The 12954-nt window shown below is 47.5% G+C and overlaps 1 protein-coding gene across 1 annotated transcript in view; it reads left to right on the top strand.

The window, feature by feature from the left end:
* Positions 1-12954, top strand: part of SCUBE2 (signal peptide, CUB domain and EGF like domain containing 2) — a 76063-nt gene that overhangs the window by 59782 nt on the left and 3327 nt on the right. Inside the window, exons 16-19 of the mRNA XM_018571147.1 lie at positions 1934-2104; positions 5226-5393; positions 6195-6356; positions 11982-12179. Coding sequence (XP_018426649.1) covers positions 1934-2104; positions 5226-5393; positions 6195-6356; positions 11982-12179 — 699 coding nt within the window. The remainder of the gene's footprint in view (positions 1-1933; positions 2105-5225; positions 5394-6194; positions 6357-11981; positions 12180-12954) is intronic.

Genomic DNA, 12954 nt, shown 5'->3' with positions numbered 1-12954 from the left:
GGGGGGGGGGGTGTTTTTCAGGGGTTGGGCTCCGCCCCTTAGTTCCAGTGAAGGGAACTCTTAAGGCATCAGCACACCAAGACATTTTGGACAATTTCATGTTCCCAACTTTGTGGGAGGAGTTTGGGGACGACCTCTTCCTGTTCCAACATGACTGCGCACCAGTGCGCAAAGCAAGGTCCATAAAGACACGGATGGGGGAGTTTGGGGTGGAGTCCTGACCTCAACCCCATAGAACACCTTTGGGATGAATTAGAGCGGAGACTGCGAGCCCCTCCCCCAACATCAGCACCTGACCCCACAAATGGTCCAACATTCCCATAGACACGCTCCTAAACCTTGTGGACGCCTTCCCAGAAGAGGCGGAGCTGTTATAGCAGCAAAGGGCGGAGCCAACCCAATACTGAACCCTACGGACTAAGACTGGGATGCCATTAGAGTTCATGTGCGTGTAAAAGCGTCCCAACACTAATGGCAATATAGTGTGTATGTATCTGGAGGGAGGTGATGCCACAATGTCTCTATATTATATATGACACTGGGGGAGGAGTGAGGTTTGATCACATGACCTCTTGGTCTCGGTTGATACTTTGTATCTGATGATTTATGAGTCTCCTTCCTGTATCTGGACGGTCCGTTGTGCAGTTTGCGGATCGGTCTCGGGTACAGATCTCCGTCTCCATCCCGTGAACTGTATAAAAGACATAAAGATGTCGGCCGGACGCGGCGTGATTCTGACCGTTTCTGAGGCCGGTGAGCCGGTGCTGACCTCGTGGCCGGGTTCACATTCAGGACTCTGTGGTGCTACCATCGGTGACGGGGACACTTGGGGGGGGTGAAGTGCTCTTAAATGTCTTTGTCGGCATTAATCCCGGCACCCCGCCGGGCCCCTCCATGCATCACAAAGGGCCCAAACTTTTTAAAAACAGCTGCTTGAGCTCGGAGAATCGCCTTTTAGTGGTCACTGGAGCCTGACAAAGAGACGGAGCTGTGAAAACCCGAGTCTGCGAAAGCCAATTGCTTCTTTTGTTGGGGGCTGAAGATAAAAGGGATTAGGATTCCTCATCCTTTAACACCCCAATTATACGGGGCACTGCGCACCCGAACTTTGTTCTCCAGCCTCTCCAGTGGGTCAGGGGGATACCGGGGACCTCAAACACACAGAGGAGTGCGAGAGACGCCATCGCCTAACCCTCTGCACACTGCTATGCACTAAAACCAGACACAGCAAACTAGGAATTATTGGGCGGCTTTTGAGGGTTTTTTTTTTTAACCTTTTCAGAATTTATGTTCCCATGTTGGATGCAGCATGTCTGACCCAATGCATATAAATCCCAGCGCCTGTGCAGTTCTTGGCTGTGTTCACAAATATCTGATGCAGATCAGCCCCCTGCTGCAGCTTCTCACCTTGTGACTGGCTACAAAGTTGCAATGTTGCAGACTGATCACTGGGGGAGGGGAGACCGAGGAAATGCTTCCTCCATCTTGCAGCACATTGATCACTGGGGGAGACTGAGGAAATGCTTCCTCCATCTTGCAGCACATTGATTACTGGGGAAAGGGAGACTGGGGATATGCTTCCTCCTGCATGCAACAGACCAATCACTCGGGGGTGGGGGGGAGACTGGGGAAATTCTTCCTCCTGCCTGCAGCAGACTAATGACATCATCTCAGCCTGGGCAAAGTCACTGACTGGAGCTCAAGGACGATTTATAAGGATAGATGGAGCTTTCCACTAAGTCAGGAGTGTATTGCAGACTTGTAAACTGAAATGTGTAACTTCTACTAACCTCCAGTTATCGCTAAAACATAAAACTTCTGCTTTTATTCTTTTTTTTTTCTCACATAACAATTGTTGGCGGTCAGCTTGGCTCGCCCGCGCTTTACCTTCTGCCTACTAACCAGCGTGCTTTTCTCTCCTCTTGTCTCTCAGTTAGCTGCCACGCGGGCACGTTCTACGACGGACAGAAGGAGCAGTGCGTTCTATGCCCCAACGGGACCTATCAGACCGAAGGAGGGCAGATCGCGTGTGAGATCTGCCCGGCTCCCGAGAACAGAGACAGTCCGAAGCACGTGGGGGCCCGAGACCTCTCCGAGTGCGGAGGTAACTGAGAGTCACCGGGAGGGTTACATTCCCGCTATATGGCCACAATATGTAGACCTCCTCCAAGTGGATGGAGTTCCGGTGTCTCCATTGAAGGGTTCTGTTTCATTAACAGAACACTGTAGACAGTTGGACTCTTCCAGCCTTGTGGTCACAGTTTGGTGAAGACCCTTTTCCCCCATCACTGTCCCCTGTGTACAAAGCCAGCTCCATAAAGACATGGTGTGACCAGTTTGTGAAGGTCACTCAAGTTCCTCCACACCAGAGCCCCGACCTCAACCCTGTGGAACATAGGAACACCTTAGGAACACTTGGGTTTCATAGGCATTATTGAGTTCAGGTGCCCCAAGCCAGCTCCATAGAGACACGGTGTGACCAGTTTGGTGGAGGAACTCGAGTGTCCTGCACAAAGCTCTGACCTCAACCCTACTGAACACCAGGCTGGTCTTCTCTTCCAAGAGCTGTACCCAACCCCACACATACTCTTGGCTGAATGGGCACAAATACCAACAGATGCGCTTTGTGGAAGGTCCTTTTCGGAGTTCAAAGCCAGCTCCATGAAGACATGGTTTTGTTTAAGTATCCTGCACAGAGCCATGACCTCAACCCTACTGAACACCATATGTTAATGGCCATGGATGGGAGGGGGTGGCAACTCCCTATTAATGGCCATGGATAGGAAGTGGGTGGCAATGCCATGTTAATGGCCATGGATGGGAGGGGGGTGACAATGCCATGTTAATGGCCATGGATGTAAAGTGGGTGGCAATGCCATGTTAATGGCCATGGATGGGAGGGGGTGGCAATGCCATGTTAATGGACATGGATGGGAGGGGGGTGGCAATACCCTATTAATGGCCTTGGATGGGAAGTGGGTGGCAATGCCCAATAATGGCCATGGATGGGAAGTGGGGGGCAATGCCATGTTAATGGACATGGATGGGAGGGGGGTGGCAATACCCTATTAATGGCCTTGGATGGGAAGTGGGTGGCAATGCCCTATTAATAGCCATGAATGGGAAGTGGGTGGCAATGCCATGTTAATGGCCATGGATGGGAAGTGGGTGGCAATGCCCTATTAATGGCCATGGATGGGAAGTGGGTGGCAATGCCCAATAATGGCCATGGATGGGAAGTGGGTGGCAATGCCCTATTAATGGCCATGGATGGGAAGTGGGTGGCAATGCCCTATTAATGGCCATGGATGGGAAGTGGGTGGCAATGCCATGTTAATGGCCATGGATGGGAAGTGGGTGGCAATGCCCTATTAATGGCCATGGATGGGAAGTGGGTGGCAATGCCATGTTAATGGCCATAGATGGGAGGGGGGTGGCAACTCCATATGAATGGCCATGGTTCTGGAACGAGATGTCCAGCAAGCTCATCTAGGTGTGATGGTCAGGTGTCTACTGAAGTGTCACTATGAGTATGTTATGCAGCACTGCAGGTAGATCCGTTCATTCAGTTGCCATCTCCTGAAGGGGAATTGTAGTTGAGCTTTTAATCGAGTTACGTTTTTGGATCGTTGGTGGATATGGATAGAAGGGATTTTTAACCCAACACTCCAAGATGACCACATTTAACTATCTGTTCATTTCATCCTAAGCTTGGAATGATCTTTTCTGTGGTGTGCTGGGACAGATGGAACTTTCTCAGGGGTTTTATGATTTTTTTTTCTGTGTTTTGTCTCTTTTCACTCTTCCGCATTCACACTGCAGCTTTTCATGTTTAATTATTTCACTGCATTCGTGTTCAAACTGCAGCCATTTGGTGCTTATTATGAAGCCAGTCCCAGGATTGTAAGCCTTGGTTTGTATTGTCAGTGATTTCTAAAAGTCTCATGTAATAGTTCTCTAGCTGCGCCTTTAGCATGTTACAACTCTGACCGTCTCCTGTAGTAAGCCTGCAGTCTCTGGCAATCTCCTGTAGCACTATGCATTCTGAATGTTATTCGCCTGTGTGAAAGTCTTCCAGATGTTTGATGAATCTACATCGCCATCTTGTGGTCACTTTTAGGTAACGCAGGAGATACATTTCCATCATCTACAGAGGACACAGAGCTAGTAACATCAGTTCCTGCAGCAGAGGAGCTTACAATCTAATGTCTCCCCACAGTCACATCAGTCTCTGTACAGAGGAGCTTACACTCTAATGTCCCCTCCCCCACAGTCACATCAGTCTCTGTACAGAGGAGCTTACACTCTAATGTCCCCTCCCCCACAGTCACATCAGTCTCTGTACAGAGGAGCTTACACTCTAATGTCCCCTCCCCCACAGTCACATCAGTCTCTGTACAGAGGAGCTTACACTCTAATGTCCCCTCCCCCACAGTCACATCAGTCTCTGTACAGAGGAGCTTACACTCTAATGTCCCCTCCCCCACAGTCACATCAGTCTCTGTACAGAGGAGCTTACACTCTAATGTCCCCTCCCCCACAGTCACATCAGTCTCTGTACAGAGGAGCTTACACTCTAATGTCCCCTCCCCCACAGTCACATCAGTCTCTGTACAGAGGAGCTTACACTCTAATGTCCCCTCCCCCACAGTCACATCAGTCTCTGTACAGAGGAGCTTACACTCTAATGTCCCCTCCCCCACAGTCACATCAGTCTCTGTACAGAGGAGCTTACACTCTAATGTCCCCCCCACAGTCACACACTATTATTATACATTTATATAGCTCTGACATATACCGCAGTGCTGTACAGAGATCACTGAGCCAGTCACATCAGTCTCTGTACAGACACACTCCCCCTACAGTCACACACTATTATTATAAATATATTGCTCCAGGCAGACTCTGAACTCCAGGTGGACAGTGTCTTTGTTAAGAATTAAGCCCAGGACCCCAGTGCTGCTTGAGCACAGAATTATCATGCTGCCCCACCAGCCAGTATGAACAGTTGCATGAACTGACCTCCGGAAGAGTATAACATATGGCTTCTTATTACAGCTGGAGTAGGATTTATATTGCACTAGTTTCTGGTTATCAGGAGAAAGTTATCTCCTTATCGCTCATGCTGACCTGTGAGCGCATTGGCTGCTGTAAAGGCGACCACACCACAACAGGGAACCATGTCTGTATGACAATGGTGATCATTCTCTCCTTGTCTCCCTCAGGTCTGTGTCCTCCTGGTGAATTCTCCATGGATGGGTTTCGTCCGTGTGAACCGTGCCCCCTGGGGACCTTCCAGCCTGAAGCTGGGAGGACATCTTGCTTCTCCTGCGGTGGAGGCCTGACCACCCGGCACAGTGGAGCATCAACATTCCATGACTGCGAAACCAAAGGTGACTCTCCGTGCTAAAATACCATCTCCATTGGTCCTCTTTTCATCTCTATGGGACAAATGTGTGCAAGTGTCAGGGCACACGACCTGTGAGTGGGGGCCCCCTGTGACTTATAGGTCAGGAGACGTTGGCCCCATCACCACCGCAGTGATAGGAAAGAAGACATTTTAGAAATGTGGAGGTTGAATTTTGCACCCCTTTCACCTCAATGTCAGGGTGGGTGTGTTAAGGGAATCAGCAATCTCTGATCAAGGTGAAGGTTTCCGGATCAGGGGCGTAACTAGAAATCGCAGGGCCCCATAGCGACCGCCTGGGTCGCTATGGTGATTGTTACGCCACTGTTCCGGATGGGTATTTAGAAGAGAAGAGTTACAAAATAATAGAGAAAGATTAGAAAGTGCAGAAGAGATCCTCAGACATGGCGGGTGTACCGAGCATCTGACTCCCTTGCTCAAGCGGGAGGCTTCAAGCTCCAATCCCAGGCAGTTGTCATGTAGCACCGTCCCAAACCTTAACCTTTCACATAATACATCATTAGGTTAGGAATGTGCGCAGACCGCCCATAACAATTACATTGTAGAATGAGGGGACTGGCTGTCTCTATGTTCCCCAAGACACTCCAAGGACCCCGGAGAACATCAATTTGTCCCAATGGCATCACTGGGACTAAAGTAAAGTATTTAAAGTAGTATGAAGGTCCGGCCATTTTTTACCTTATTGGGCAAAAATGATTTGTATTTGCACATTTACTATATCTTTCTCCGCCTCCAACTGACATCCGTTTCTTGTGGGTTTGCGCAGTTCAGTGTTCGCCCGGACACTCCTACAACACCACGACGCACAGATGCATCAGGTGTCCGATGGGGATGTACCAGCCGGAATTTGGTCAGAATTTCTGCATCTCCTGCCCGGGGAACACCAGCACAGACTTCGACGGATCCACCAACATAACCCAGTGCAAAAGTAAGTGCCCCCCTCTTCGATTTTTTTTTTTTCCTGTCCGATAATATCATCCAATTGAGTTAAATCACAGCTAACCAATCAGATCTGTCCAATCGGTCAGGCGCCGTTTGTTGGACACGAGTTGCATTTTCGCAAATAAAAAGTTGTGTATGTGTTTGAAAGAGTGAACTCCGGCTCGACGGGGTTATCTGTATACACCCCCCCACCCCACCCCGGACTCCATGTTCTCCAAGATCTGTCCTTGTAGATGGAATTGATAAATAACACCCAAATATTGCAGAATTGCAACTTTCCTGAACATCTTTGTTGGGGGGGAATCGAGGTGGGAGCCGGAGGGACTGAAACAGCGCGGAAAGAAGGAACGTCATTCGGGGTTTATCGTTTTCCATCCCCGTGTATAACAAAACCCGTTACATGATAAAGAATATTTGTCTGAAAATGCAAAAATTCTCTCCAAAAACATATCTGTTACATGAAAAAGACAAAACGCCTAAAAACAATTACAAATCCTATAAAGCTCATCAAGGATCCCTCTGAGCTGTGAATGCCAGTTAGAGATGCTGTATAAACCAACAATTGCATGAGAATGAAGACTTCACAGCCATAGTAGCGATATAAAACAAATGGCTGTGGACTCTCCGGGGACTTAAAGGAGAACTATGAGGGGGGTGACGGGGGAGGGGGCGGGTACAGCTGGCTCTGCCTCTAGATAGGCAGAGCCAGCTGTCAGTCACGCAGATGGGCGGATCCAGACATAATTGTCGGGATCCGCTTCAGCTGCGGCGTCTCAGTATACCGCGAGCTGCAGCTCCCTATATACTGAGCCTAGGGTGACGGGAGGACGCTAGTTTGTGTCCTCCCGTTACCCTAAGGAGAACTATGGGGAAAAGCCCTGACCCCTTAGTTCTCCTTTAATTACCATGCAAATCCTCTTTCGCTTTTTTGTTGCAAAGCCGGGACTAATTGTCTCCGTTCCGTAGCTTACTTCCAGGTTTACAATCATTCGGATGTTCTCGGTCAGGTTGGATATATACTGTAGGTTCTCAGTGCACATTTTTATATGAAGATTTGTGTATATTTTTTTTTTCAGTGACAATTTACGCAGCACTTTACATACTGCACACTCACATCTGTCCCTGCCCTCAAGGAGCCTACAATCTAAGGTCGCTATCTCGCATGCATGCATACATACAGGCCCGGATTCCCCACAAGGCCACCGAGGCCCGGCCTCGGGGCGGCAGGGCGCAGAACGGCGACAGCGGTATCCTTGTGGGTAAGTTGGCCTCTCTACATTCAGTCCTGCTTTGCACAAGCAGGACTAAATGTAGAGTGAGGAAGCCGATTGTTCGTTTACATGTGATGTCAGGGATGTCGCCGAGATCACATGTAAACAGTCTGCAGCCTCCTGCACTTACCTCTCTGCTCTGGTTCCATCCACCGGGCTCCGCCGCCGAGTCTCTCCTCACTGCGGTTAAAAGTAACCCTGCTGCTCCGTGTAGACAGTGAGAGGGGAGAGCTGTGCCGTGCTGTGCCGTGCTCTTCCAATCTCAACAGTGCTGTGCTAGAACTCCTGTATTGGAGGTGACAGGGTCAATAAAGAGAACCTGTCACCTCCAATTGCTATCACACAGGGGATTGTTTTCTCCTGTGTGATAGCAATAAAGTTAGGTGGAAAAAAAAATTATATGAAAAAAATTAATTAAAAAAATACAAAGGTGATTAAAAAGTAAAAAATAATTGCGTATTGCGGAGCCTGGCCTTGGGGCGGCAGGGAGAGTAAATCCGGCCCTGCATACATACATACATACATACATTGTAATGTTGGGGAGCTCACAGAGCACTCGCACAGGCTTTTCCTTTAACCAAAAGTCTTTATTATTCTTCTGTAACATAAAAGAGCTTTAATTCAGCAACATACAGTCTGCTTGTGTCTCAGCAAGTACAGTCTTTAGCACACCTCTGTGGGATACTCACTCTGATCACCCCTGGTGAGCACTCACACTGCTCTCTCAGCAGTGTGTCCACCAGGTCTCTTGGGTCACCAACCTTCCCCAGACTCCCCTAGCTGTTCCACATGCGTCCAGCATGCACAGCGAGTCTGCTTGTGGTCGTGTGCCTCCTGCACACCCACACACCACTGGCTTGGCTCGACCCTCCTCTGCCTCCAGCACACACCACCAACTCCTCCTCTGAACTCTGGTCTGAGGTCTTAATGAGGCTGCACTCCTGATCACCAGCAACACCTGACCTCAGGATTGGAGATTTCATCCCACCCAGAACACTAAGAAATCTCCAGAGATCCAGATCCCGGCTACAATCCGGAAAAACTGAAAGGCCAGTTTCTTCCCTCCAGAACTATTTGCATTCTGGAACCTCTCAGCCCCTCTGGCTGAGAGTCCTGGGTGACCGTGTTGCCAGCATACTCTGTGGCATTGCCACGCACTGCCACAACATGCATGCATGCATGCATACATACATACATACATACATACATACAGGGCTGATTTAGACCAGAACCACTTAACCTTCCAGCATGTCTTTAGAGTGTGGGAGGAAACCGGAGTAGCGGGAAAAAACCCAGAGTACCCGGAGGAAACCCACTCAAGATAGTGTCCTGATCAGGATTTGAACCGGGACCCCCCAGTGCTGCAAGGCAGAAGTGCTAAGTCTATAGAACTCGGGTTGCCTCCAGATAGGGGGTCACACAGAACACCTTTTGGGGTTTATAAGTGCATTGATTTTATTTTGTTATTATAGCTGTGAAGTCTTTATTCATATGCGCGTGTTAGTTTGCACGCCATCTCTAATTGGTATTTTTAGTTCACGGGGTTTCCTTGATGAGCTTCAGGGATTTGTAATTGTTTTTAAGGTTTGCTGTGTTTTTGTTGTCTTTTTCCTATTGCTGTACTAAATAATTGATACATTTTAACACAAGTCGTGAGGCATTGTGGTGGTTTTGTATCTAGTTTGTCTCTGGCCGGCACGCAAGCAGGTACGGATCTCGTTTGGGTAAAATAAAGAATATTTACCTGGAATGTCCTAACTCCGTTTTATTTATAGTGGGGGGAAAAAAGGAAATAAATCTAAAAGAAATGAAAGAAGAAAAAAAACCTAAATAAACTGATCGCAAGAATACAATGTATCAAAAACACACAAGTCACAAACACATATACGCTATAAGAAAAACAAACAGTAAATTGTTTCTCTGAATCTTCGGTGACGAAAGAGGTTTTTACGGTCTTGGCGGTGAAAGTGTTTATGTTTTAGGCTCTTAACGGTCAGAGAAAATCCGCATTATTCAGTTTATTTACAGTACAGAGTGCCAGATTACTCCAAGTGGAGCCAGGTGGTTCTGAAGAAATCGCTGACACATTTCATGGAACAAATATAATGTTACAAAAAAAAAACCAAACCTACATTTTGCCCTTTTCAGACTTCAAGTAGCAGCTGGTTTATTTAAAAGGGTTTTTTTTAAAGAGCAACAACTCAGAAAGTTTGGAGTTTAAGTGATACCCTTTTATTGGATAACATGACTTATTAAAGATGTAAGCTTTCCCTCCGTTGTCAGGCGGTAGACAATTCTGAAAATGGTTCTGAGCACACAGACAGACGGATTACATAGAGTTACAAGGAGGAGCATTGGAATATAAATATAATAGTGTTTTTTCATGGCAGAGTTGGAGGATAAAGGGTTAGGCTGTAGAGAAAGGGATACGTTTAGAAGTGGCCCTACACTCTGTACAACAAACTTCCAACTTTTGCACTCTGTATGCTACACACTCCTAAACCCCTACACTCAATATGTTACATACGATTCCTGACCCATGTACTCAGTACGTTACACAATCCTAACCCTTACACTGTATACTATTCTGACCCTTGCACTATGTACATTATCCAATCCTGACCCATGTACTCAGTACGTTACACAATCCTGACCCCTGCACTATGTACATAATACAATCCTGACCCCTGCACTATGTACATTACACAATCCTGACCCCTGCACTATGTACATAATACAATCCTGACCCCTGCACTCAGTACGTTACATAATCCTGACCCCTGCACTCAGTACGTTACACAATCCTGACCCCTGCACTATGTACATAATACAATCCTGACCCCTGCACTATGTACATTATCCAATCCTGACCCATGTACTCAGTACGTTACACAATCCTGACCCTTGCACTATGTGCATTACACAATCCTGACCCCTGCACTATGTACATAATACAATCCTGACCCCTGCACTATGTACATTATCCAATCCTGACCCATGTACTCAGTACGTTACACAATCCTGACCCTTGTACTATGTACATTACACATTCCTGACCCTTGTACTATGTACATTACACATTCCTGACCCTTGTACTATGTACATTACACATTCCTGACCCTTGTACTATGTACATTACACATTCCTGACCCTTGTACTATGTACATTACACATTCCTGACCCTTGTACTATGTACATTACACATTCCTGACCCTTGTACTATGTACATTACACATTCCTGACCCTTGTACTATGTACATTACACATTCCTGACCCTTGTACTATGTACATTACACATTCCTGACCCTTGTACTATGTACATTACACATTCCTGACCCTTGTACTATGTACATTACACATTCCTGACCCTTGTACTATGTACATTACACATTCCTGACCCTTGTACTATGTACATTACACATTCCTGACCCTTGTACTATGTACATTACACATTCCTGACCCTTGTACTATGTACATTACACATTCCTGACCCTTGTACTATGTACATTACACATTCCTGACCCTTGTACTATGTACATTACACATTCCTGACCCTTGTACTATGTACATTACACATTCCTGACCCTTGTACTATGTACATTACACATTCCTGACCCTTGTACTATGTACATTACACATTCCTGACCCTTGTACTATGTACATTACACATTCCTGACCCTTGTACTATGTACATTACACATTCCTGACCCTTGTACTATGTACATTACACAATCCTGACCCTTGCACTATGTATGTTATTCAATCCTGGCATCCTGCACTCTGTACATTACACACTCCTAAACCCCGGTGTTCTATCGAAAGTTCCAACTTGTTGAGATCTCCAACGACCTGACTTCCGGTTTAGTTAGAAGTAAGAGGTGCGCTAACTAAACCGGAAGTCGGGTCGTTGGAGATCTCGAGGAGTTGGAGTTTAGAACACCGGCACTCAATGTTACATAGTACTGACCCCCTGCACTCTGCACGTTACACACATCTGACCCCTGCACCCTGGCGACGTTTGCTCCCTTCCATGTTGTTCAGGTAGGTCTCCACCTCTCCAGCATTTCCTACCCTGGCTTAACCTAATCCTGAGCACTAAATAGTCACCGAAGCGCGACGCACACCTTACCAGACACTTGAAGTATTTGTTGCTAAAACACACGGCTCCTTCACAGCACCAAAGACCAGAAAGGGACGTTCACTACACAGATTAAACAGGAAGTGTGACATCTGTGTCTGTGAATGTGTCTATTTTATATAAAACTAACATTGTTGCTTCCAGTTTACTTCTTCTCTCCTCTTTTCTAATACAGAATCTTCTGTCCCTTTTCTGATTCCAGACAGGCAGTGCGGGGGTGAGCTCGGGGAATATACAGGTTACATAGAATCGCCAAACTATCCTGGAAATTACCCCGCCAACACGGAATGTACGTGGAACATAACCCCGCCCCCAAAGAGACGGATTCTCATCGTGGTGCCAGAGATCTTCCTGCCGATAGAGGATGAATGCGGGGATTATCTGGTGATGAGGAAAAGCCGTGAGTTGGTTTCTCTCCAGATTTTATTGTACAAACAAAATGATTTCTGCGAGGAAACCCGGGAGCCGTCCTGTCAGTGCAAAACACAGCGCAGGCTCATCATTCCTCCTAAAGTGTATGGAAACCCCCTCAGCCTATTCCTCAGCATGTGTGGCATCGTGTCTCGCTGTATACAGTTTTCTTACACCAATAGTTCTATTGTAAATCTGTTGCAAAGTTTCTTCCCTGAAGATCCTGACAGTACCAGCACTTCCTGTATCAGACTGAGAACTCGAAGCCCCTGCCTTGCTATTTATCAGCCTCCTTTTATGTGGTCTTCACTTAATGAATAAGCCCGGTCAATTTGGTCACATGATCTCTGGTAAACAGGCCAATCAGAGTGTAGATTAATTTCCCCTTAAAGGAGAACTATGGGGTCAGGGCTTTTCCCCATAGTTCTCCTTCGGGTAACGGGATGACACAAACTAGCGTCCTCCCGTCACCCAAAGCTCAGTATATAGGGAGCTACAGCTCGCGGTATACTGAGACGCCGCAGCTGAAGCGGATCCCGACAATTATGTCTGGATCCGCCCAGCTGTGTGAGTGACAGCTGGCTCCGCCTGTCTAGTGGCAGAGCCAGCTGAACCCGCCCCTTCCCCGTCCGTTCCGCCAGTCAGCGCTGGAGGGTCGGCGCGGGGAGGGGGGAATCCAGCCGTGACAGGACCGAGAAGTGAGCGAACGCCGGTTGTGTTCGCTCACCTCCCGATCTACTGAGCCGACCTGTGACAGTCTCATT

Source organism: Nanorana parkeri, unplaced genomic scaffold (assembly GCF_000935625.1).
Source record: "Nanorana parkeri isolate BGI_ZX_2015 unplaced genomic scaffold, ASM93562v1 scaffold1687, whole genome shotgun sequence".
Lineage (NCBI taxonomy): Eukaryota > Metazoa > Chordata > Amphibia > Anura > Dicroglossidae > Nanorana > Nanorana parkeri.
This window is presented reverse-complemented; position numbering and strand designations above follow the sequence as displayed.